Source organism: Marmota flaviventris, chromosome 6 (assembly GCF_047511675.1).
Source record: "Marmota flaviventris isolate mMarFla1 chromosome 6, mMarFla1.hap1, whole genome shotgun sequence".
In the NCBI taxonomy this organism is placed as follows: domain Eukaryota; kingdom Metazoa; phylum Chordata; class Mammalia; order Rodentia; family Sciuridae; genus Marmota; species Marmota flaviventris.
This window is the reverse complement of record NC_092503.1, coordinates 112,616,954-112,641,096: the sequence shown is the minus strand read 5'-3', so window position 1 is coordinate 112,641,096 and position 24,143 is coordinate 112,616,954. Positions and strand designations below refer to the sequence as shown.

At 49.1% G+C, this 24,143-nt stretch overlaps 2 protein-coding genes across 10 annotated transcripts; both read right to left on the bottom strand.

Annotated features, from left to right (window-relative positions):
* Positions 1-693: 693 nt before the first annotated feature.
* On the bottom strand, positions 694-12,292 carry LOC114099351 (triggering receptor expressed on myeloid cells 3-like). 6 transcript variants are annotated; one of them, XM_027943641.3, is made up of 5 exons: positions 10,377-12,292; positions 8,986-9,339; positions 5,214-5,329; positions 4,988-5,107; positions 694-4,894 (listed from the first exon to the last, which is right to left on the bottom strand). In XM_027943641.3, the coding sequence occupies exons 1-4, from the start codon at positions 10,507-10,509 to the stop codon at positions 4,994-4,996; spliced, it is 717 nt and encodes a 238-aa protein (XP_027799442.1). In that variant the 5' UTR covers positions 10,510-12,292; the 3' UTR covers positions 694-4,894; positions 4,988-4,993. The 6 variants fall into 6 exon arrangements, with proteins under 6 accessions (XP_027799442.1, XP_027799443.1, XP_027799444.1 ...); XM_027943642.3 differs by having other exon boundaries at positions 694-1,034; XM_027943643.3 differs by having other exon boundaries at positions 4,988-5,104.
* Positions 12,293-12,394: 102 nt separating this feature from the next.
* On the bottom strand, positions 12,395-23,792 carry LOC114099350 (triggering receptor expressed on myeloid cells 1). Of its 4 annotated transcripts, none has more exons than XM_027943637.3 (5): positions 23,376-23,769; positions 19,622-19,978; positions 18,191-18,386; positions 17,927-17,979; positions 12,395-14,339 (listed from the first exon to the last, which is right to left on the bottom strand). In XM_027943637.3, exons 1-5 carry the CDS (start codon positions 23,413-23,415, stop codon positions 14,212-14,214), a joined length of 774 nt encoding a protein of 257 aa, XP_027799438.1. In that variant the 5' UTR covers positions 23,416-23,769; the 3' UTR covers positions 12,395-14,211. The 4 variants fall into 4 exon arrangements, with proteins under 4 accessions (XP_027799438.1, XP_027799440.1, XP_027799441.1 ...); XM_027943640.2 differs by having other exon boundaries at positions 14,252-14,339; positions 17,892-17,979; positions 23,376-23,784; XM_027943638.3 differs by lacking the exon at positions 12,395-14,339 and adding an exon at positions 14,346-17,295 and having other exon boundaries at positions 23,376-23,792.
* Positions 23,793-24,143: the final 351 nt, after the last annotated feature.

Genomic DNA, 24,143 nt, shown 5'->3' with positions numbered 1-24,143 from the left:
CCATTGGGATTATAGGCATGCACCATCATGCCCAGCTTAAAGATTAAAATTTATATATGGCAACAAGGATAGTATCAGAAGCATACCAAAATATTGGATAAAAATGTATAAATATAGTAAATTTATAAATATAATTTACTGTCAAAAACATTAAATCATGACTTTCACACAAATAAAAATAAAGACAGATTAAGATCTTTTTCTGGGGGTGTAGTTCAGTGGCAGAGTGTGTGCTTGATGTGAACAAGGCCCTGGATCCTCAGCACCAAAAAAAAAAAAAAAAAAGTTTTTTATTTAACTCACTCAGTAACTCATGCCAGCAGATGCAATAACTTGTTTTTTAAAAAAGAAGTCAAGCCAGACACCATGGCACATATGCATCTCAGGAGACTAAGGCAGGAGGATGGTGAGTTCAAGGCCAGCCTCAGCAATTTAGCATGACCCTAAGTAACTCAGCAAGACCTTGTCTCTAAAAAGGGCTGGGAATATGGTTCAGTGTAAGAAAATATTTGTAAGAAAATATACAAAACATGATAAAGTGCCCCTGAGTTCAATCTCTGGTACAATAAATAAATAAATAAAGTCAAAGTACAATTTATGTGATATAAAGAAATGTTGGAATGCATTGCACATGGAGACAAACTAGTCTTGATTTTATTTTTTCCCCCACAGCCGGGAAAGACAGCATAGAAATTTGAGAACAAAAATTTTATTAGTGCATTTCAATTACACAGAAGAATGGGTTCATTGTGGAACATTCATACATGCAGTGAACATACTTTGATCTATCCACCCCCTAACCTTCCCCTCTCCTCCTCTCCCCCTGGGTCCCTTTCTCCTCTAACAGTCTCCCTACTGCTCTCCTGTCTGTTGTCTTTTCCTCCTAGATTCCACTTGACCATCAACTGCTATTGACAGAGTCACAAAGCCACTCTCATGGTGACAGATGACACAAGGATGGTGTGCAAGATGGGTATTCAGGACAGCTTTTCTTTTGATTTGCAGGTTTTTTAATACAGTTGAGTGAAATTTGTCTGAAAATAAAGCCACAAAATTAATTCTATAAATGTTCAAGGATCTACATAAGTGTAAGTAAGTCTAGGAAAGTGGATTGAAAAGATGTACAGAATAAAGATGCCAAGGAGGGGGGAACGGGCAGAGTGGAGCCAGAGGGTGAAGGTGGGAAATATTTAAAAACACATTAAACTGAACAAGTGCAAATAATTTCCACAGGTAAATGAAGGCCCTGAAATAAGGAGTATGCTGACTCCGTTTTGGGCGCTTGAAGGTCATGAAAAAAGACAAAAACCGCTAAAGCCGAAACAGCACTTTTTGTGCACCTCTAGTCCCAGCTACTCAGGAGGCTGAGGCAGGAGGATAGCTTGAGCCCAGGAGTTTGGAGTCGGCTGGCAAAATGTGGCAAGACCTCATCTCAAAAAAAAAAAAAAATCTAAAACAGAGCACATTCACCTGCACTAAAATTAACCTTCCCATGCGGCTGGGGCTGTAGCTCAGTGGTAGAGCGCCTGCCTTGCCTACCTTGCATGTGTGAGGCACTGGGTTCGATCCTCAGCACCACAGAAAAACAAATTAAAAGGGGGTATTGTGTCCAACTACAACTAAAAAAATTAAATAGATACTATTTTAAAAAAAAAGAAAAGAAAGAAATTTACCTTCCCATCTTCCTGCAGGTAGGTGTTCCTTTATTGTGTGACTGAGAGGGCAGAGGGCCAGCCTGGGAAAGGAACTGGGTTCTCCCCAAGTGCACAGCACGTAGGAGAAGAGGAGATTCCACACTTGCCAGCAAACCCTGAGTCAAGTGCCAAACATCTGGCTCTGTTCCCAGCAAATTTCAGTAGAAGGAATGGTTGGGCTGAGGGAGCCTGGACAGGAGACAGACCAGGACACTTGACAGATGGACAGTCCTAAGCCAGCAAGGGGCTTTAGGTCAAGGCGATAGATGAGATGATCGCTTCCCTTCAAGCCCCAAAGAGGACTCCAGTCCTTGAAGACTGGCCTCTATCCTAAAAGACCTGCCCTTGGCTCCAAAAGCAATCATTTCCAGTTTTACAAGTTTTCAAAAACTTTGGGGATGCTAAAATGGAACAATTTTCACTGACGTGACCGCCTTGGAAGCTGAATTTTGCCACGTCACTGACTGATTAGCGATCATGTGGGTGCCCCAGGAATAGATTAAAGAAGACTGGTGATAAACAGAAGTCATTTTCTCAGACACCACGAAGTTTCCAAGAAAAGTGTCATAAATCCTGGAACAGGAAAAGTAGGAATTCGTCCTCTGCATCTGTCTCTTTTTATGCCTCCAGGGTTATATATCACATTGTGCCCAATGTGCTATTTTGGGTAACTGGGACCTTGCTATTATGACTTTTATAAATGAACAATAGTGTTTATTTGGCATAATAAGACTGAGAGTGGATGTTTATTTTCCATTTAATTATATTTGTCTTTCATTGACCATACAAGAAACAATAAAACTCTGAAGTTTGAACTATCTTTTTGTCCATTTCAACTGCAATCGTTTTGGGTGCTTGCTGTGGACTTGACTTTCATTCTCACCCCCTCTCATGGGCTTTTCTTCAGCCAACAGTCTGCAAAATCATTTCTCACACTCACTGGCAGCTGGGCTTCCAGATATTTTGGACTCCACCCACCAAACACATTCACACGAGACTAAAGTTTGGGGCCAAGTTAACTGGGAAGGAAGGCACACATTTTGCCAGCAAACCCTGAGTCAAGTCTGCACTGTTTCTACAGCCAGTGCTGTGCCAGCAGGTTCCTGTTGGGGGAAATTTCCAGATTCCTCTAATGCCAGGCTGGTAGCCCCTTAATAGTCCCATGCTGTAGTGCGGCTGTGGGAGTCATTCCCAGATCTGATGGTTGGATCTGATGCTGTAAACCATTTAATACTCTATTTTTTAAAATCCCCTTCTAGGAGCTGGGATTATGGCTCAGTGGTAGAGCGCTCACCTAGCACCGGCGAGGCCTTGGGTTCAATGTTCAACACCATATAAAAATAAATGAATAAATAAATATAAAGATATTGTGTCCAACTACAACTAAAAAAAAAAATGTATTAAAAAAAATCCTCTTCTAATTGTGAGTTCAAAGCCAGCCTCTGCAACTTAGAGAGGCCCTAAACAATTTAGGGAGACTCTGTCTCTGAATAAAATATTAAAAAGGACTGGGGATGTGGCTCAGTAATTAAGCACCTCTGGGTTCAATTCCCAGTACCAAAATAAATAAGTAAAAATCCCCTTCTACTTAAAATAAGTAGACTGTATTTTGTTGTCTTCAAGTGAACATTAACTCATGCAAGCCCTAAGAAAATAGATGCTGTGTTCCAGATCAGTGGGGACTGGTGGGCAGCAAAGCAGGGAGGGAGCAAAACTCTTTTTCTGTTGCTGTTGCTTTAACCCTTATTACCCTCAAGGGCATGAAGTTGTGAAGAGGATTCAGGAGACAGCTGTTGGTCTGCTGTGATCCTTGGGGATCGGGGAGTGGACACATCCCTTACCTCAAGCCCAGGGAGACAAGCTTCAATGTCAGGACTTGGAGAGCTTGTCCAGTGTCCCCTGCAGTTTGGAAGAGGCAGCCAATATGTCTGACTCAACTCTAAAACTGACAGGCAGGGGCAGCAGGTGATGAGCTAGTCTGATGGTAGCTGTACGGGAGCCACCAGGGCCACGTGAGACTCGTGGGTGAGTGTTCCCCGAGGACTGGATGTCACTACACATCTGTGAGGCAATGGGCTCAGGTTGTTGCTATTAATCTTGCCCAAAGAGGCTGCCTGGTGCTGCAGATGTCCACAGAAGAAAATAAGAAGTGGATTGTAAAGGGCTTGGGGGCCAAAGGAGGAGCAGGAGCAGCTGGCCAGGAAAGAGACACATGTGCCTGTCTAGGACTCTACAGGTGAAAGAGCCCACAGCAGCGCCCTATGAAGGAACCCCAGCTCAAACCCCATGGGGCACAAGAAGACCTCCCCTCTCCTTCCTCCTCTCTCCCCTGCTCCAGCCTGGCTTCCCCACGCCGCAGCTGGCAGGTGGAGATGGCAAAGCAAAGGAAGCAAGCCAGCCTGTCCCTTCTGTCCCTTGAGGGGCTCAGATCCAAGGGTCTGGGAAGGAAGCTTCACTTTAAAATGGACTCCTCCTTCCCTGTGCTAATTACTGAAGCTTCTTTCAGAATAAACTTTTTTTTTTTGGCTTAAAAATGACCAGAAGGGAAGGATGAATAGGTGGAGAATTTCAGGGACAGAGAAGCTCATCCATGGGATATAATGGTGGGTACATGCCATTAAGGCACAGAGCCAAGGGAGAACCCAATGAGGACCACGGACCTCGGCAGTCCATGTAGGTCCATTGGCCGTAACAAATGCACTTCTCTGAGGGGGTCCTTGAGAGTGGGGAAAGTTGAGGGGGGACAGCATGGAAGCATATGGGAACTCTGCAATTTCTCCTCAATTTTGCTGTGAACCCAAAACTGCTCTGGAAATAAGTTTATTTAAAAAAAAAATGCCAGCAGAGTGAGGGTCTTGGTGTAAGTTTCACCCAAGGTCCAGAAAGTCCCCAGCAGGACTTCTGGAGGGCTGTAGGGGGAGGGATGCAAGGTCCTTAGGGGAACTCTTCTCTGTGAGTCCCAGTTGCTCTATTCAAGGCCCAAATCCCTTGCTGTCCCGTGGTCCCTGCTGATGTCTCTGCTAATAGCTCCTTCCACCTCTGGGAGGGACAGGTGCTGAGCAGAGAGCTCACAGCGGGACTTCAGGAAGCCTTCCATTTTCCCTTGAACTGTGCATGGAGTGTGCTGTCACTAGGGCAGGAAGGCGAATGGGTGGCCTCCGGAGAGGAGGTTTCCCTGGGGTCCATTGTGCTGAGGATACCTGAGCAGCAAGAGAGATGAACAGCATTTGGAAATGACCATTCAAGCCAGCCCAGGCCTGAGTCCAGCCTCCCTGAGGAAAGGGGCTGCTTACCTCCTGTCAGTTCCTCCCATCCTGTGGGACCCGCTCAGCCCGCTTGGCATCGATCCCAGCATCTTGGCCCACGCCTGGCACTGTCCCAGGGGCTGGCCCTGCCCCCTGACCAAAGACCTTCTGAGAAGAGAAATCAGGGCACAGGGGCTGGGAACCCCACCCTCCCCAGCATCTGGAGCAGGTGTCTCGGTCCTGCCTTCATTTCACCTTAAGTCTGGCCACGTACCTGAGGCCTGGGCTTCCGGAGAAAGACAAACAGGACTGAGAACACCAGGCCCTTGTTCAAGATGATTCCGCAGGTCACAAAAATCAGAGCAGGAACACCAGGCAGCTCCAGAAGTCCTGCAGGTCAAAGGCAAGCGTGACTCCCTCTACCTGACCCTCCTGGACCCAAAGGGTGAGTGTCTGTTGAGTGGACAGCTCTGAAGGCCCCTGCGTCCCACCTCTTGGCTACGAGAGCCGCCAAGCAGGTTTTTATACCCTGTGCAGATGAGGTCTCCACCTTCCCCAGCCTCCACCCTGCTCTCACCCCGCCACCAGCCCCGCCCCCACCCCACCTCCTGCACACAGCTGCCCTGTGCTGATCTCCCTTTCCACCAAGGAGCCCAAGGAGGCCCTTCGTGTTTCCAGTTACCTACAGCCCAAAGGGCATGACTGCCAGACGTTCAAGGCTCCCTGTGACCTGAATGTGTTGTCCTGCTTGACCTCACCCATTTGCTCCACTCCACTCAGTCCTCGGGCTTTGTAGAGGGCACATCTCCTGTGCGTCTCCACCCCCTGCTCCCTCTTCTCTCCAACATCAGACCCCACCTCCCTTCTGCCCTTTCTAACTCCTCTGTCACCTTTGAGGTTTCTGGCTCCACCCCACCCAGGGCTCTGAGGGTCTCTGCTCGCGGGGTGCTTAGAGCTGCTCTGTAAGGAAGGGCTTCTCTCACGCCTTCCTTAGCTCCAAGTCAGAGTCTTCCGATTGCTCAGACTGCACTAGCCAGGAGGCCACCCCTCCTAGGTGCAGCCCCTTGTCCACAGGGGTACCGAAGCCCAAAGCCCTTTGACCTTAGCTCCTCTGACCCCCCTCCCTCTGGGGCTGCTGGATAGACTAGCACCCAAGGCTTGGGTGGGGCCTTGGGATAGAAATCTAAATGAAGGTCATTCTTCCTGCTTGTGTTCAGGACCCCCTGGCAGCCCTCTGGGTGGTCCAGCCTGACCCTCTGGAGTCCACAAGTGTGTGTGTGGGGGGGTGAGCCCAGGGCCCCAGCTAAGCTCAGGGTGTGCCTCTGCGCTGCTTCGGTCTCTGCAGTGATCCTCAGCACACACAACTTACAGCAAATCTGGACTCTCTGGGGGTTGGTTCTGTCTGGTGCGGACCATGCTCTGGAAGAGATCAAAGCTCTTCAGGGTCTTGACTGAGACCTGGCCCCTACTAGGTGGCCAGGCGATGATTGACAAAGATGGGGCAGCATACCCTGAGCTGTCCACCCAGCCTGGCTGACTTCCTCTGAGCTGGGGAGGGACCTCCAAGGTGTTTGGAACAGCTTTCTTCTCCTACAGGCTGAGCCACTGTTCCACGGAGCTACACTGGTTGGGGGAAAAGGTTCACAGAGTCCCAGAAGGCCAAAGGTAGGGAGGTTCAACACCACCAATCCACCCTCCCAAGGAGCAGGGTGGACAGGGGGTGTCCACAGTCACATAGTGGAGAGCAACAGAGCCAGCCCCCAGGCCCGGGCCTCCCAACCCTGTGCCTGTGTATGTGTGTGACGCCCTGCTGCTCTCAGCCTTCAGAGCCTCATCCAGGGCACCTGGCCAGTTCTTCAGCTCTCAGCCCCTCCCCCACTCAGCCCATCACAGTCCAGCCAACCCACACCCCACGCCCAGAACCTCCTCTTGGACTTACTTCCAGTTGGTGATGGATCTTGTCCATCAGGGAGGGCAGAGAGCTCTCTCCTCATGCCCTCTGCAGCCCACCTTTCTCTCCCCTCAAATCCCCACACCATATTCACTTCCCAAGTGGGGTTGGTGGGACAGCATCCATCACCTCCCAACAGCCTCACATTACGTAGGTTTCTTTCCGAGCTCAGTCACTGCTGTGTCCTCCCCCACCTCACAAGCTGAAGAATAAATAGAGAAGCCATCTCCACTGTCCATGGAGGAGTGTCCTTTAGGCGGGCTCAACAGCATGCCAGAAAGAAACCCCCAACTATTTATTTAACCTAGCTGAACAAAAACCCAGTCCCTGACTCTCTTACGATCTCCAAACAACCTCAGCGATCACTACAGGTGTCCTTTGTGGAGGCTTCTATCTTTTTTCCACTGCAATTCCTCTAGGCAAGGACAATCTGTGCAAGATGTCATTTCCATCACCACATTAGCCTAAAGTTTCCTTAATTACTGGAGAGAAGGAATGCAAAGCTGCTATCAAAATGTTACTCCGTGTTATTTATGGTTTAAGGGAAATAATTATGTTTTGGTTTATCCTGTGTTAAGCTTGATACAGTTCTTATTGACTAGCATGGGCTCAGTCACTCTCAATCACTTCTCCAGTCTTAATATTAAGGTTTGAGTTAGCCAGGCACGATGGCTCTCACCATAATCCCAGCCACTCAGGAGATTGGGGCAGGAGAATTGCAAATTTGAGACAAGCCTGAGCAACTCAGTGAGACCCTGTCTCAAAATAAAATAATAGGGTTGGGGATGTAGCTCAGTGGCAGGGTGCTTGACTATTATGCACTAAGCCCTGGGTTTGACCCCCCAGAGTTGAAAAAAAAAAGTTAAAAGGACAGCAATCCACCCACTGGCACCTAGAGCCGCCAACTTTGCCAAGTGTGAATGTAGGGCCCTTGTGTCTCCTACCTCAATAAATACAGAGGAACCCAAACACTGGAGCCACTGAGTATCACAGTGAAGAAGCCCCACCAGTTTACTACAGCCTAGAAATAGTGTGGGACTTGCCCAAGCTCACTAGGTATATTCAAGTCAAAGAAGGATCCAGAACCTTCTGTCACCAGGCAATCTGCAATGGTCACACTTCCCTTGTAAAGACTGTAGTTTCAGTTCTTTGACAGTTTTCAAGGACTATGGCCGAAATAATAAAATATTCCTGAGTCTAGGGCAATGGAGCTGCTTAACTATGAGAACCCTTTGTTAACTATTGGGGCCACGGCATGCTCCAAGCTTTGAGGAATTGTTTGACTCTGTTCCTGAGGTTCTACCTGCAATGCCCTCCCTTTGCCTGCTAACTCTATTTACAGATCCTAAGACGTGTGACTTGGACCCAATCCTGTCCTGAGAGTCATATGTTCAGGCTGGCAGAAGAGCAAGACCCCATGGTGGTGGAGGCCACCCAAACCACAGCTCCAAAGGAGGTCACTTGAGAAGGTTGAGGCAAAAGCGTTGGACACCCCCTCCCATGCCATGTCCCCATGTGGGCTGACAGGCTTTTTAACAAAGGGGTGTCCTCGCCAACAAGAAGCAACTAAAGGGCGGTGAAAGGCCCTTCACTGTGCTCTCTACTACTTTTTAAGTCCATTGAGAAAAGGGACAGTGCCTTACTGTCAAACTGAGCCCATTTCACAGATTCTCCAGGGACAAGAAAATCGAGTGAGTCCTGTGGGGGCCCAGCTGCTCCACCTGTCTGCCAAAGGACCAGGTGAGTTACCCTCTGGAGTGTCCCCTCACACTGAGAGACAGCAGCTCTCCCAGACCAGCCTGGCACCTCGCAAGTCCCAGTTGCCAGTTTCCCACAGAGTCTGGTGGTGTTTTCGTTCACCTCGTCCAACTTCCTTGTTTCACAGGTGAGAAAACTGAGGCCCAGAGAGGAGTTGTGTTTCTGAGTCTCAAAGTCACAAAGCAAGAGAATGGAAGGCCCAGGTGCCCTGACTTCGGGTCTGGAATTTCCCCGTTACTCTCTGGGCAGCAAGCCTTCGTGGTGGATAGGGTCCCAGCCCACCCTCTGTGCCTGAGGAGACCCTCCCCTGGGAGTCCTGGGTCTCCCTGATGCTCACCACTGCACTGTACTAGCCGAATCCGATGGTGCAGGATGACTAGGTTCTGAGAAGTGAGGTGGATCACGCACTGGTACAGCCCCGCGTCCCCCCTCTGGAGCCCGGTCATGGTGACTTTGATGATGGCTTCAGTGGGATAATCCTCCAGCAGGTACCTCCCAGCCTGGGCCAGGTTTAGGTCTGCATTTCTAGTCTCCGTGATCACCAGAGTCTCCAGGCGGCCGTCGCTCCTCACCCGCTGCCAGGCCTTCAGGCTGAAGGCGTACTTGTTGATGTTGTAAGGACAGGTCACGGTCAGGTTCCTGCCCTCCTGTAGGCACTTCTGCTCCTCACTTTCACCTTCAGCTTGGAGCCCTAGAGGGAGGAGTCCCGCACTTTACTGGTGTCCCCAAGAAGCCGAGTCCTCCACCCTCTCCACTTGTCTCCATTCCATTGATCCAGAGGGGAGCCCACCAGAACAGTCCCTGCTGACACTCTCCTCTTTCCCTTCTTGGCCCTCAATACCACGCATCACCCCAAACCTGGTGATACCGTCGTCGTCATCCATAGCTTTTATTAAGCACTTACTATGCCCTAAACTCTGAGCCAAGAGCTTCCCACCCATCTGTTATTTGTTTGATTCTTAGGGCAACTTTCTTTTTTTTTTTTAATTTTTTTTTTTTTTTTTTTTAGTTTTCGGCGGACCCAACATCTTTGTTTGTATGTGGTGCTGAGGATCGAACCTGGGCCGCACGCATTCCAGGCGAGCGCGCTACTGCTTGAGCCACATCCCTAGCCCCGCAACTTTCTGATGTACTCGCCATCCACAAAATGAGCACCTGTATCTGGGCACTATTTACAAATGAAGGAACTGAGGCTCGGGGAGGTTAGGGGAACTGCCTGAGGTCAGAAAGTGGTAGAGATGGGATTTGATCGCAGCTCGGACTCCACCTTCCTTCTCAGAGCCTTGCTAGAGTGATTTCCATTTCCGTTTTGTGTCCCTCTTGCTACTCTGCCCTTGGTGCTTATTTACCTTTTCCTCTCTGCATGCTTCCTCTGCCTCCTGACTGAACATGTTCCTCCAAAGGGAGATTGGCTTTGCATTTCTATGCATCTCCCGGGATGCCAGCGTGGTGCTGGGAGATGGCTTGGCTGCTCCACATCACATCCTCAACTTCAAGATGCCCCAGAAGAACCTCCAACCTGTCTTATGGCACAGTCCCTGCCGGACCAGCGTGCTCTGCGTCTGTTGCCTTCCTTTCCCCTGACCTATCTCTAGCACAGGCCCTGATCTCATTCCTGTCCATTCTAAAGAAATGAGAGAAAGTTCCTCTTAGCCGCTGCATTCCTCCAGATGGTCTCCGCCCCTAGCCCTGAGCTGCTCCTCCCACCCCTCACCCTCCTGCCCTTACCTGAGACACAGAGCAGCAGCAGCAGCAGCCCCAGCGGTGGCCACCTCTGCTGGCCTGCCCCCTGCATCCCGTCCTTCTCCCTGAGTCTTCTGTCTGCCAGGGCCTCTCTAGCGGCAGGAGGACCTTGCCCCATGGGGGGTGTCTACGGTTGTCCCCCAGAGGTGCTGCTGTTTCTTCAGATTGAGAAACCCTGAGGGAAATGTAACAAGGGAACAGCCCAGGAAAAAGCAGAAGGTGAAGAGACAGCGTCCTTCCTACCTCTATTATGTCACAGTTGTATTGCGAAACTCCCAGCGGCTCCCCGTTCTCCACCACAGCAAGTCTAGCCCCATCCGTGTGGGGTCCCCCCTCTGCTCCACTCTGTGCCTCTAGTCACCAAAACACTGCCATCAACTGGCCACTGCCCACCACATCCCGCCAACCCGCACACCACAGTCCCCATCTGAAATGACACTGGGCATCCAAACTGTGCCCACCCTCTAAGGCCTGGGTTGAGCTTTCAGATGACAACACCTTCGCCAGACTTACTCCACACCGTGGTTCTCAGATATGGGAGGTGGCTGAATCACTCCAGAAGCCTGGCGGTACACACACACATGCCAGGACTCTGAGCTGGCAGGCCTGCAGAGACACCCAGGAGTCTGCATGGTAGCAAGCAGCCTTAGTGACTCTGAGGCAGGTGTCCAAATAGACCATGCCTGCAAAAGCCCCGTTTGCAGTCAGATGCACCTTGAGGCCTGCTCTGAGCTCTCCCTGTGTAGGATGTAGACTTCCCCAAGCAACCCAGTCAGGGCATAGACACGGACACCACAGCTATAATAATGACAGGTGAATGACCATGAGGAGGCCCTGGGCATTTATTCCAGTTCTCTCACTTAATCCAGTCAGTGCTGCAAGAGTATGCAATGGATGTTTGTCATCTTTTGACTCTCTGGCACCAAATACTTTACTGGAAAGGTGAATGTGGCCCAATGCATAAGTTTTCCTGAACTATGGACCTCTGCTTCCCCTTCTGTTAAGTAGGAAGGCAAATATTCCTCCCACACTTCTTCCGGTCAGCTATGACATGCCCACAGGCACTGACCTAAGCTCAGCAAAATGCATGATTTCACCCAGGATTCTAGATCCTGAGAACTGGATTGATTCAAGATTCAGAGCCCGTGGGAGATGACTTACACGGAGGCAATTTAAGCATTCGGAGTCCAGGAACAGCATATAGTAAGTGGCTGGTGACTTCATGTGTCCAGAGAAACATCACCAGATTATCTCCTGCTTAATCCCAGCTGTGGCCTCTGCTCTGCCTTCCCTTTTGGTATCTACCAATTTTCTAAACCTGGTTCTCCAGCCTCCTCATTGACCCTGTGAGCTCCCAGGTTCCCTCTGCAATCCCTCTGCTATCATGATAGCCCAAGTACAATGCTATTGTTGGTCTTGACAACCATCACTGGCATTGGTTAGGTGGCCTTGTGTCCTTAGAGGCCATGAGGCATACTGAGGCCCAGAAAATGCAGTCACTCCAGATCAGACATACTGACTGCAAGAATGCAGAGCTGGGACTCAAACCCAGACACGGTATCGTTTTGTCAGCCAAATTTCCAGCAAGAAGCAGAAGGCTCGCCGAGACTAAAAAACTAAGGAGCATTTAATAAAGATACAGGCATTTGAGGAAGCCAGTTCGGGATGCTGCAGTAGCTGAATCTGGCAGCCATAGTGAGCTGTCACCACCTACAGATCTGCAGGGTGAGAGGATGGAGCAGTCACCTAAACTTGGAGCTAGTGGCCATCTGGTGAGGGGCTTGAGGGAACCTTCAGAGTGAATGCAAACACATATGCCATTCCCTGGCCTCGTCTCTTCCCACCCTCTGCTGTCCTCTCCTGCTGCCCATTGGCTAAACCCAGCCAGAAGGTGGTGCCTGACAGAGCCTGTTGACATCACCCACATGGGCAGGTTCCCAGGTGTGCACTCGAGAGTGTCCAGCACGATAGCTTGTCTTCCAATGTAATGTAGTGCACAGAACTTTCCAGGCAAACATCATTTATTGGACTTAAATACAACTTAACCTGTAATTCAATGACTCACACAGCACACCAAGCCATGCAACTGGATGTCATGGTGTTTAACAGACAGCATTATGATTTCTTTGAAACAAACCTGAGAAGCATGAAGAGAACTGTATGCTATGATGTGACAGGTCCGCAGGAGCCCCGGAAGCTGAGCATGTGTCTTATGCTTCCAGATAATGCAATGCAGGTGTTTTAAGGGATGCCATTTGGGCAACACTGCTCCAGTGTGTCCTGCCTCTTCTGGACAGCATCTAATTACAGTGTCTCCCCCCACCCCGACCTGGTTTTTTTTTTTTTTTGTCACCTTCATAAACTGGAGCAACATTGAAACTGCTAAAATGCAGGTCCCAGACCAGCCACCTCAGGATGCAAATGCTGTGTCACATAGTCGCTGCATCTGAGCTGCTCAGTTCAAGACAGGGAAGGAGATGAGATGCTCAACTTCTGGATAAGTCCTTCTCTCTTCTCTGCAGACTGGCCAGAGCTCCAGGACGAACTGAATTCCACTCACACCCCTTCAAATGGACTCAAAACTGGGGGATCAGAAATCATCTCTGAGGTCAGTGCCATCCCTGGGTAGGTTCAGAGTGCAATATTCATTAGAAGGGGGTCCTCATGGGATGGAAGGATGCACCTGAGAACTAGGTATTTTTCCCCCACAGGAGGAGGGGAAAGTCTTGGAGATTATAGGAATATATTTTTCTGGCGTGAGACAGATGCTACGTGGCAAGGTGTGTTCGCTCTTGGAGGCTTTAGGATGAAAATGACCTTGACCATTGCTGAACTGGAAGGACCCTTTTGCTTTAGAACCCAAAGATAGGAGATAGGAAGTCCTGGTATGAGGCTGGGGGACACACGTGGGTGGCCTGCATACCTATTTCATGGGGCACAGTAGGAGGGTCCCAGAAACAGCATGGGAGCCGTCAGGGGAGTTGGGTGCAGACCAAATGGAGGAGGATGGTGAGTGAGAGGTAAGGGGCCCACAGGGACAGCCTCCAGAGCCTCAGTGGTGGGCTACTGTCACCCTGCCATGACTGCCCCTCATGTGATTCAAGGACAAGAGGCAGAACTCCTTGCTCTCCACATGGCTATGGATCCCCTCAACAAAAGAGTCTGGTTTTCCTTCCTGCCAGTAGGTGGGACTCACGTGGCCTCACCTTGGTCACATACACCTCCACCTTCATGGGTTAGCTTCAGGGTCCAGAGACAAAGCGCACCCGGCAAGGCGGGTTCCATCCACCCATCGTCCTACACGCCCATCTTGTCTCCTGTGCTTTCCCAGGACGAGCCGTCAGCATCACTTTCTCATTCCCAGTTACTTAATTCCCACCGTGGCATCTTCTCTTCTCCTTGTTCCATGGGTAGGAATGTTGGGACAATCACGATGAAAGGAGAAACCAGGCATCTGATTCTCGAGAGAGGGAGGCTCGCTCCAGTGGCGGGGGAAGGAGGATGCTTCTAAGTTCTATCCATGTGGCCTAAATTGTATAGTCCAGGGTAAGGACACGGGGCAGCAATTTCAGCTGTGCCCACTGAACCTCACAACCCCGCAGGAGAGGGACAGTGGAAAGCACTGGACTCTGTCTTGATTTCACGCCAAGCTGCAGATGGAATGGAGAGCCACATCTTCTCTTCTGAGGGTGATCCGTGTGGACAGGGCCAGGGAGCGGGCAATCCTGGCCTAGGAATCACCTGAGGGCACATTTTCGATTCAGGTCCCTCTCCACTTGGCTTCCAACAACTGCCAGGTGGACACGGATGGAGGTCAGGGTCACTGTCGTGGGTTCCTGGGTCTAGAGTCCAAATGACCTCTGAGTGACAACAAACAGGACAGTGAAGACCAGGCTCTTAATGAGGATTCCACAGGCCACAGGAACGACAATGCTGAACACAGGGAGCCTGTGGGCGAGAGAGAGAGAGAGTGCTGCCACCAGCCATGAGGACCCCACACTCAAGGGTTTAGACATTCCTTCATGTTCCCATCTTATCCGCTCAGTTCCTCCCACAGCTTCCCAGACTGTCTGGCCCTATGCAAAGCCCTTCGCTCCATTCCCTAAAACAACCCATTAGAAACATGTTTAGTGAAAGTATAGGGTTCACGCCCAGGTGAGCTTCATCTTGCCTTGGATGCGGCAGAGAGAGAGGGCCCCCGGGCCTGGAAAGCTCAGCTCATCTCTGTCCTCAGCACCATGGCCTGCTTCCTGGGATGGTTGCCTCCCCTCCTCCCACCCCCACCCCACCCCCTGCATTTAGCCTCTGTTTCCTCGTTTATAAATCAAGAAGAATCCAATCCTAGAGAAAATCCAATCCCGGATTTGTCTAGATGTTAACAAAATGATTCTACAAGTCCCAAGTAGACATCAGTAAATATCATGAGAAAGAGACCCAGTGAGAGCAGGGACAGGGGCATCCCATCAGCAGATCCGGAAGCAGATGTCAAGGCAAGTCCTCTACCCGCTGAGACACAGGGACAAGGGGAGGAAGAGGCAGCAACGGAACAGAGGCCAGAGAACACTGCAATATTATATAAGAATTTAACATCTAAGGGAATCAGCAGCCCTGTGGGCAAAGCAAGGATTCTTTCATAACTATCTGTTTCATAACAGTGGGAAGAAAGAGTAATCTTTCTTCAATTCCACTCCCCAGCCCTGGATGGAAAATTTAAATAAATTGAAAAACAAAACCACAGAAAAATCACCAGGAAACAGAATTGAGCACATTTAAGGAATAAAACAAAGCGATAATTTTCAAACCAGCACACATTATCCATTCGAAACTTAAAATTGGATGTACAAACTAGCAGACAGAATCATCCCAGCAAGAGGCAAACTGCCCATCTGTGCTGACACCCACCCTAGTCTCCACCTTGTCCTGTATCACCCGGGACTGCGTTCCCAAGGATGCTAGTCAAGTTCAGCAACCAGTGGTGCTAGCAGCCAGGCCCTGGGGACAGGGAAGCCAGCGTCTGTCTCATGGTTGCAACGGTACCCACCAGGATGCCAGCCTCTGCCCTGGTAGAGCCTTCCTGCAGAGAGCCCTGATTTCTGAGCTTCACTCACCCCACTCCCTCCCTAGGGCTCTGCCTGATACCCTGGAGCTGTTTGTTTTCATGCCCAAGGATCCTGGGGGGCATCCACCCCCGCTGGGCCATCATCTCATGTCTTTCAGAGGCTGCACACAAGTCCCCAGAGCCCTGGGGTGCCTGGGAATTCATGGGCCCTGCTCATTGCTTAGAGCCCCTCTACCCAGTGACTGTGAGTGCAGAAATATCAATACTTGAGGTTTCCAGCATAGGGACACCTCCGTGTCACCCAGACCTTTTTTGAAAGACCAAAGCTGTCCCTGTGAAACCTCACTTATTTTCTTCCCTTTGCAGTCCCACTTCCTTAGTGGCTCTGCCAGTGATCACTTCCTAAAACATTTGAACAGGACTGTTTTTCCCACAGCCTGTCCCTCACACAGTAACCCTGAGACAGGATGCTCGGATCCCCCCCTCCAGGGCCTCACCACCCCCAGGTTGGGGGCTCCACTCTTTCGTCACCAGGGCTAACCACTCCTTCTTTCTCAAACAGCTGTCGGTGACTTCTGACCAGCAGAATAGTTAATATTAGTTAATAGAGTTAACAGGTAAAAAGAGGTACAGTCTCTTCTAGGAATATGGGCAAAGATGCCCACATTCTCTACCTATTGAAAAGTAAAAGTAGTGAAGACAGAAAAGCGTTAACTCACACTAGATTATTTTATTTAATCCACAAAGCTTAAATGAGCACCTATTATGTACCAGGCACTCAGGCTGTGTGAGTAAAACTACATAAGGAGGAAGATAAATAAGTCATTGCCCACTCTCATAAGAATGGAAACTGAGTAGCTGATCTCCAGCTGACCTACATCCTGTAAGTTAACCAGTTCCAGACTATGGGTAATCCTTTTAATAATGTAGAAATTAAGAAAGTAAGGAAATATGTTACCTAGTACACACACTGCATCATGGGTAACGTGGTAATGACATGTAAAGAGGAAATAAATTTAGTCCCAACATTAAACAGAAAAATCACTGTCTCTACCTTCCTGGAGCAGGAGTCCACATTAATGAAGAAGTGAAGATGGTTACCAGGAATTTTTTTCTCCCCTTGATGCTGAGAATTAAACCCAGGGCCTTGCGCATGCTGAGCACACGCTCTGCCACTGAGTTATGGCCCCAGCTCCAGCAGGAATATTGTTACAACACTAAACCCACGTTGGCAACCTGCGGTGGCACCTATGCATTATGGATCACCTGCAAATTCTGTCCGATCCTTTGGAAGACCGTTTATCCATAAGACGTGGATGCAGAATGATACACGTGTTCAAATTCTCTCATGGAAATTTTGTTTGAATAAATGATTTTCTGATGACAACATCAATGACTAAGAATAGGCAAATGACTAGGTTCTTGATGATTTTTCCAATGGACAGAAAAGTATGTGCCCATTGAAATTCTAATTTGAGGAAGACTACATAACAACATTGAAGGATAATCGGAGCAGGAAAAATGATGCAATGTGTATAATTAGAATTAGCACCATGTGAAATATGAAGCGTGAATGAGGATCAGGTGAGAAGACGGGGGAAAGACATATCATTAGTGGGAATATGGAAGAATATTTCTTTCTCTGTTAATTCAATATTTAATGATAACACGTTCTAAGATAAATCAGCATTTAATAACAACTGTAAAGCAAGGTGTTCATGCCAACTCAGCGGCTCTTTGCTGCTATTGTTTGGATCTGAGGTGTTTTCCAAAGTCCCACGTATTAAAGGCTTGGTCCCCACATTGGCACTATTGGGAAGTCATGGAAACCTTGAGAAATGAGATCTGGTGGAAGGTGTTTAGGTCATTAAGGTCATGCCCTTGAAAGGGAGAGTGGGACCCCCAACCCCTTTCTCTTCCTTTTTTTCTATGTCCTGATCATAAGGTTTTGCCAGGCATTGCCACTGTGATGTACTGCCTCAACCCAGGCCCAAAAGCCATAAGGTCAACCAATCCTGGACTGATACTTCCAAAGCGTTGGGCCAAACTAAACCTTTCCTCTTTATAAACTTATTACCTCAGGTATTTGTTACAGTCACAGAAAGCTGACTAACATACCTACACTTTAGAAATCTCCTGAAAAAATAATTTAAATGTACTAAGACCGGACCCACCTCCAGAAATTTTCATTCCATTGGTCTATGGTAGAATATTTACACCAGTGTTAAAATCAAACAAAGCAAATAAAATCAAACAAAATAAGACAAAGACAAATGCTTTAGACAATCATAACCTAGAGCTGCTATGGAGCTACATGATCCCTTCCAGTTTTTTAGCATGCCTGCTGTACCAACAGGACACTGAAGCCAGAGAGGGTCCTGACCTGCCCAAAATCACACAGTTAGTTTGCCTGACACAAGAAACCAGGGTCCCTAACTCACAATGCTTTTTCCATTGCACTATTAGACTGGATCACCTGGGATTTTCCTCTCCTCGTCACTTCGTTGTCCAAGGCACGAAGAGGGTGAGCTGAGGAAAATGGCACCCTTGTTCAGAGTTTCCTCCTCACTCTACCACCACCCACTTCCTTCCCTGGGAATTTCCACCCAGACTGAAGCAACTCTTGCCCCACCCTCCCCACCTACCCCCATCCCTCTTCCACCACATCCTCTAAGCACATGAACTAGGGAACAAAGGATTTGGTGTCCAAACCAGGAGTCCCAAGGCCTGGAAATCATACCTGATGGCATCTGTGGGGTTGACTGTGGTGTTCGGGGGGATGACAGCTGTTGACATGGGTAGGGATTGGACCACCGTTCTGGAGCTGGTATAGAATGTTCTCAGGGTCTTCGTGGTAGGAAGGGTGGTGGGACGGATGGTAGTAGGAGCCAATTTAGGGGTAGAATTCTTGTCAGAAGTACGCTTAGTTGAAGGATCTGCAAGAAGCACATTGGATGGATGGATAGATGGATGGATGGATGGATGAGTAGGTGGATAGATGGATGAATGGATGGATGAATAGATGGCAAGTAGATGGAGCCACAGAGGGAGATGAAAGTAACCTTTCAAGAAGCAAGGTTTTCCTTTGCCAAAACCAAAAATGTAGTATAAGGTTAGCCTCAGTCAGAGATAGGAAGGAGGAAGAGAGAAATGGAGGAAGCAAGGGAAGAAAGGAGGAAGGAAGGGAGAGGGAGAAAGGAGCTCTCAGGGTATCTGGGTTATTGGAAATGTACGTGCCTGCTCTTCTTTACTTATCTATATGCCCCTCCTTTTTCCAAGAATAATTCCCTTGTTATTCTATCTTATCCCATTCACTCTGCCTCTTATAAGTACATATTACTTTAAAAGTTATCTTGTGGGCTGGGGCTGTGGCTCAGTGGTAGAGCGCTTGCCTAGTATGTGTGAGGCACTGGGTTGGATTCTCAGCACCGCATACAAATAAATAAAAATAAGGATCCATTGACAACTTAAAAGAATAAGTTATCTTGTATTAATCCACTGCATATGTGCCATGTCTTAGGCTTAGAATTCCCCTAGTGCTAGGAACTTCAACCTGTCTGCCTTTCCTCTGTCTTCCTTAGTTCATGTAATATTAGTTGCTGGGGACAGAGAGCCCAACAAGGCACAGGCCCTTTCTCAAGGAGTTTGAAGATTGATAAGGGAGACAGATAAGTAAACCAGTCACTACTCCCCCGTGAGATCGTATTGTCCACAGAAGGACCCCGAGTGAGCCTGCAGACATGCTCCCGACAAGTGGGAGTCACCTTGGGCCTACCAAGTCAGGATCTGTATTTGAAAGGAGACCCCCACACAGCTGACACTCCCTGGGAGGCCTGGGGTGCACTGTTTTAAAAGCTTGGGAGGAGGAGAGGGAAGTCACAGGAGGCTTCCCAAGGACATGTCTTCTAAGTGGAGACCTGAGGTAGGGGAGTAAATTCTCCCATATCTACTGCTCACCTTTTATAGCACCCCACTTCCCATAACTGTACCCTAAATTAGGCTCTGCAACCCAAAGGGAATCCATGCTTAGAAGCCTCTGCTTGCTGTGTGTGAAATGCCTGTTGAGGGCCTCACAGAGCAGACAAGGAGCTTCTGGGAGAACGCTGGCTGGCTAGGACTCCTGAGCTCTGCTGGTGACACCACCACATCCATCCACTCCCAGGTCACTCACCCACGGTCACCACCAGGCGGACAGGATGGAACAGGAGGACAGGCTCCTTGGGAGGAGGATAGTAGACCACACACCGATACAGTCCTGAGTCCTCCACTTGAAGGTTGATCATTCGGACCTGAAACATGGACTCCGCAGGGTCATCTCTGAGAATGTACCTCCCCACCTGGATTTGATTGAGTGTCCCCTGAGATCTTTCTGTGACAGCCAGTGTCTGGGGCTCCTCCCCATTCCTCAACCTCTGCCAAGCCTTCTGGCTGTAGGCATACTTCCTGTTGGAGGGACAGTCCACTGTCAGGGTCTCCCCCTCTTGTAAGACATACTTTTCCTCTTTTGACTGAGCAGCAGCTTGGAGTCCTATAAGCAGAAAAACACAGTTACACAGTTAGTCTCTGTCATGAAGAGTTGGGAAAGAAAAGGAGCCAGCTCGTTTTCTTGTCTAACCACCCATTTTTCAGATGAGGTCCTTGAGGCCTCTGGAGAAGAGGCATCTTGCTTTTTAAGCCACACTGGACACTAATCTCTCCACCACGAAGTGTTGGGTTTTGCTTTTTACAACAAGAGCCACACTGAGCAGAGTCCATGAAAATTCAATTTGATAAATGATCCTTTTGAGAGGAAGTAAGTGCCTGATGGGGGACAGAACAAGGGATGCTGTACAGACATCATGGTGGCTGAGGCATGGCAGAGAGGGGCATGGGGTGAAGAGAGGCGAGGAAGACATGATACCAGCAGAGAGCCATTCTCCAGGAAGCTTGAGGACTTCAGCTAAGTCAGGGGAAAGAGATAAGTTCAAGAAACCATTGAACAAACAGGGAGGAGGCTATTCTGAGGACACAGTGGACAGGGGAACCCACGGTTCCCTCCCGCGCTCTCCCTTCCTTGGGTAGCGCAGCTCTCTTAAGTGGCTTACCCATGGGCCCGCCCACGTTCTCAAGCACAGCCCCACCAACTGGCCAATTAAAAGTTCCCCCTTGCCCTGGCCACACTGATTGGTCATCAACTGAGCCAATTAGAATCCTCCCCGAGCGCACGTCATGAGCTGAGCCAATCAGAATCCTCCCCGAGACTGTTGCGGCTATGGGGAGGGGGGACGTTCCTTCTGGCCCGGGCTGAAAATGCGGGCTGTGGAACTCCCGCTGCCGTCTTTCTACCACGTGGAAACGGCTGTCCGAGAATGAGGCCGGAGGCCGAGGGAGCGAGCCAACAGTGTTACCTGTCTTGAGTTTAGCGGTGCTCCAAAACCGCACCCCTAGGCTCCCCCAGTACCCCAGCCGAGAGACCCCTCCTCCTGTTTTTGACAAGGAGACACAGCGTTGTTCCTCCACTGGGGACAAGTCCTCCTCCCTCCCCCCAGGGTCACTGAGCAATGTCCGGAGACACTGCTGTTGTTATAACCAGGGATGGAGGTGGATGCTGCTGGCATCTAATAAGTACAGAAAAGCGACAGTGGCCAAAATATCAGGAGTGTTGAGTTTGAGAACCCCGGGTTTACAGAGACAGTAAGAGTGATTTTTCTGCTCTAGTCCAAGCAGGGCTTGCTGATGGAGGTGCAGAAGATCCTGTCTGTGCTTCCAGGGGGACACTCGGGGCTCTGTGGTTCACTAAGGGACCACAGTGTGTCCACTCAGGCCTGGAGACACCTTGCTTCAGGGAATACCAGGAACAGGTTGGACAGTAATGCCGGGGCAAACCGTGGGTCAGGCCACCCCTACCTGCAATCACCACCGCTGTTCTCAACACCATGACTGCACTTCCTGGCACTTTCATCCTCCGTGATAGTTCAGGAGTGCCGCGGTGAACAACGCCAAGAGTTGTCCTTTCAGTGAAGTGCTTACCTTCCCTGTTGGCCAGGCCAGGCTCCTGAGGCCCTGCCTATCTCAACCTGACCTTAGGAAGACCCTCCTCAGGGGCTCCTGGGGGTTTGAAGGTGAAGCAGAGCTTGAAGGCCAATTCACTTCTAAGGAAACCTTTCGAAGGTTTTCCCATGCAATGTCTATGCACCCTGGCCAGGAACACCCTCCACAAAAGATGGTGAGCAGAGGTGGAGAGATATCTTAAACCAAGTTTAGTTCCTTATTTATGGAACTATGGCTGAAAGACTTCTCTGTGCCAGGCACTGTGCTGGACTTTGTGAAAGACACATCAACTCCAACTTCTGGTTGCCACCAAGGAAGACCTAACTTCCCACATTAATGTTACAGATGGATTTCCACTCTTTTTACAAACTTGACCACCTCTTGCGAAAGAAGACAGAAATATATGCTCAAAAGCAGTCTGTACCCCATCACAAGAAAGGAAACCCTTTCAACACACTAATAAAAAAAATACCAATAATAATAATTACCATCTGCCAAGTATTATATGCTAAATGCATTATCTTACTTAATCTTCATCACTTATAAGGTTGCCACTGTTATTCCTATTTTATGGATAAGGAAACTGAGGGACAGAGAAGCTAAGTGACTTGCCCAAGGTCCCACAGCAATAAGGGATGGAGTCAGAATTCAAACCTAGAGAGTCAGCGCAGTGTGTGCTAAGCCTCTGAGCTACATTGTCCAACACTGTTGTCTGATTGGAGTTACAGCATCCCCACCCAAGGATGAATGGGCATCTAGCTGGGAGGGGCTTTGGGGTGAACCCCTAACCTATCCCTGTAGGGTATAATGAAATATACAGCTCTGTTTTTTTTCTCTCACAAGTACCCAACCTTCAATCCTCTGCTTCTCCCAGTTGTCCTTCAGAAAAACATAAGTAAAATAAAAGCAAATGCACTGGTTCATGAGAAACCAGTTCCTATTCGCCTCGGTGACAGTCCCAGCTCCAAGGAGATCCAAAGGAAGCACCCCCAGGTAGCTGCCCTTGACCCTGCTCAATAGGTCCCAGAGACAGCCACTCCCTGGGCTTCTATCTCTTCCCAAGGCAAAACTTGTTTTCAAAGTCTTGTCATTTCCCCTGTCTTATTCGGGTTGATTAGGAGGAAGAACCAGCAACGCCCCAAATGCTCTGCAGATTGTAAGAGACCCGTAGGGCTGGGGATGGATCAGCTCTGCTGAGCGTGCACAACAGGGCCCTCCAGCCCCAACACGCAAAAGAAAGTAGGGGTCCTAACCTCCTGGAGAAGGGGCTCCAGGCTGCTTCTGTTCCCACCTGTGTCTTTAGCAGTAGCAGATTTGCTGATTCACAGTAGGCCCCAGGAAATACTTGTTAAATATATGGTATCTTTTGAGTTAACAGATGTCCACATTAAAAGCACCATGATGGAACACATAAAGTACAATTTTCTGTATAATTTTTAAAAAGTACTAATTTAAAAAAGAGAAAAATGCTTTTCAAAATCAGACAAAATTATTTCTGATCGTACCCGAGTTAGATTTCCTCTATCATTATTTTCATCTAGGGTTTTTCTGTCTTTGACATCCAAATGCAAAATGCACAGGGAGGCTGGGGACATACCTCAGTGGGAGAGCACAGATGCCTAGCATGCATGAGGACCTGGGCTCACTTCCCAGGACTGCCCCCCCCCAAAAAAATCAGAAACATCTTTCTTCCCTAATTCCACCCTTCTTTGATGTCTGTGCTCAGACCTGTGCGTTCTCCTGGTCCTGCAGACCTTGGGTAGAGAAGCTCAGACTGCTTTAACTGCTGGTTGGCTTTGTCTTGGGTGGCCGGGTGCTCTGGTGCTTCTAAAAGAGAAGGTCTCCTGGGGTCCAAACCAGAGGTCTCACCTGCTCGCACCTCTCCTTTGCCTTACCTGAAAAAAACAGCGTCCACAGTAGCCCCCAAAGCATCATCCTTCAGGGATTCCAGCTCCAACTGCCCCTGTGGGCTCCTGTGTCAGTTATAAGGCACCACCCTGACACAGTGGCTCCGGAAAGTTGCTCAACAGGACATGAGGCCATTCCTGGAAGGTTCCGGGTCAGATGCTTTGTTCCATCACTGTTGACTCTGGTTGCATACGTCAATGAGGAATCCAGAGACCACGGCCCAAGATTCAATTAAGCTTCTTTGAACCTCAATTTCCTCTTCTCTAAGACCCATGGTAATTACCTTCTCAGCCTCACAAAATTTAAGTGAGCTGGGAGCGATGGCACACACCTGTAATTCCAGTGACATGGGAGGCTGAGGCAGGAGGATCAAAAGCTGGAGGCCAATCTCAGCAACTTAATTAAGCCCTGAGTAACTCTTAGCAAGACCCTGCTTCAAAATAAAAAATAAAAAGAGATGGGGATAAAATGATAAAGTGCCCCTAGGTTCAATCCCCAGTACCCCCCTGCAAAAAATTGTGAGAATAATTGTGGTCAATTATAATTGCTGCCACGACATCCATTTTAAATACAGTTTTCACTTTCTCAATCCAGCTGCAGGCCTTAGTCACCTCTGACACTGTGTCCAGTTCCTCAAAGCGGTGGATCCAGATATCTGACTCATACAACTTCCTCCTAGTGACCATCTTCCTTGGGACAGCCGAACACAGTCCACTTCACTGGGCCCACTGGACTTGTGCAGATATGTCACTGTT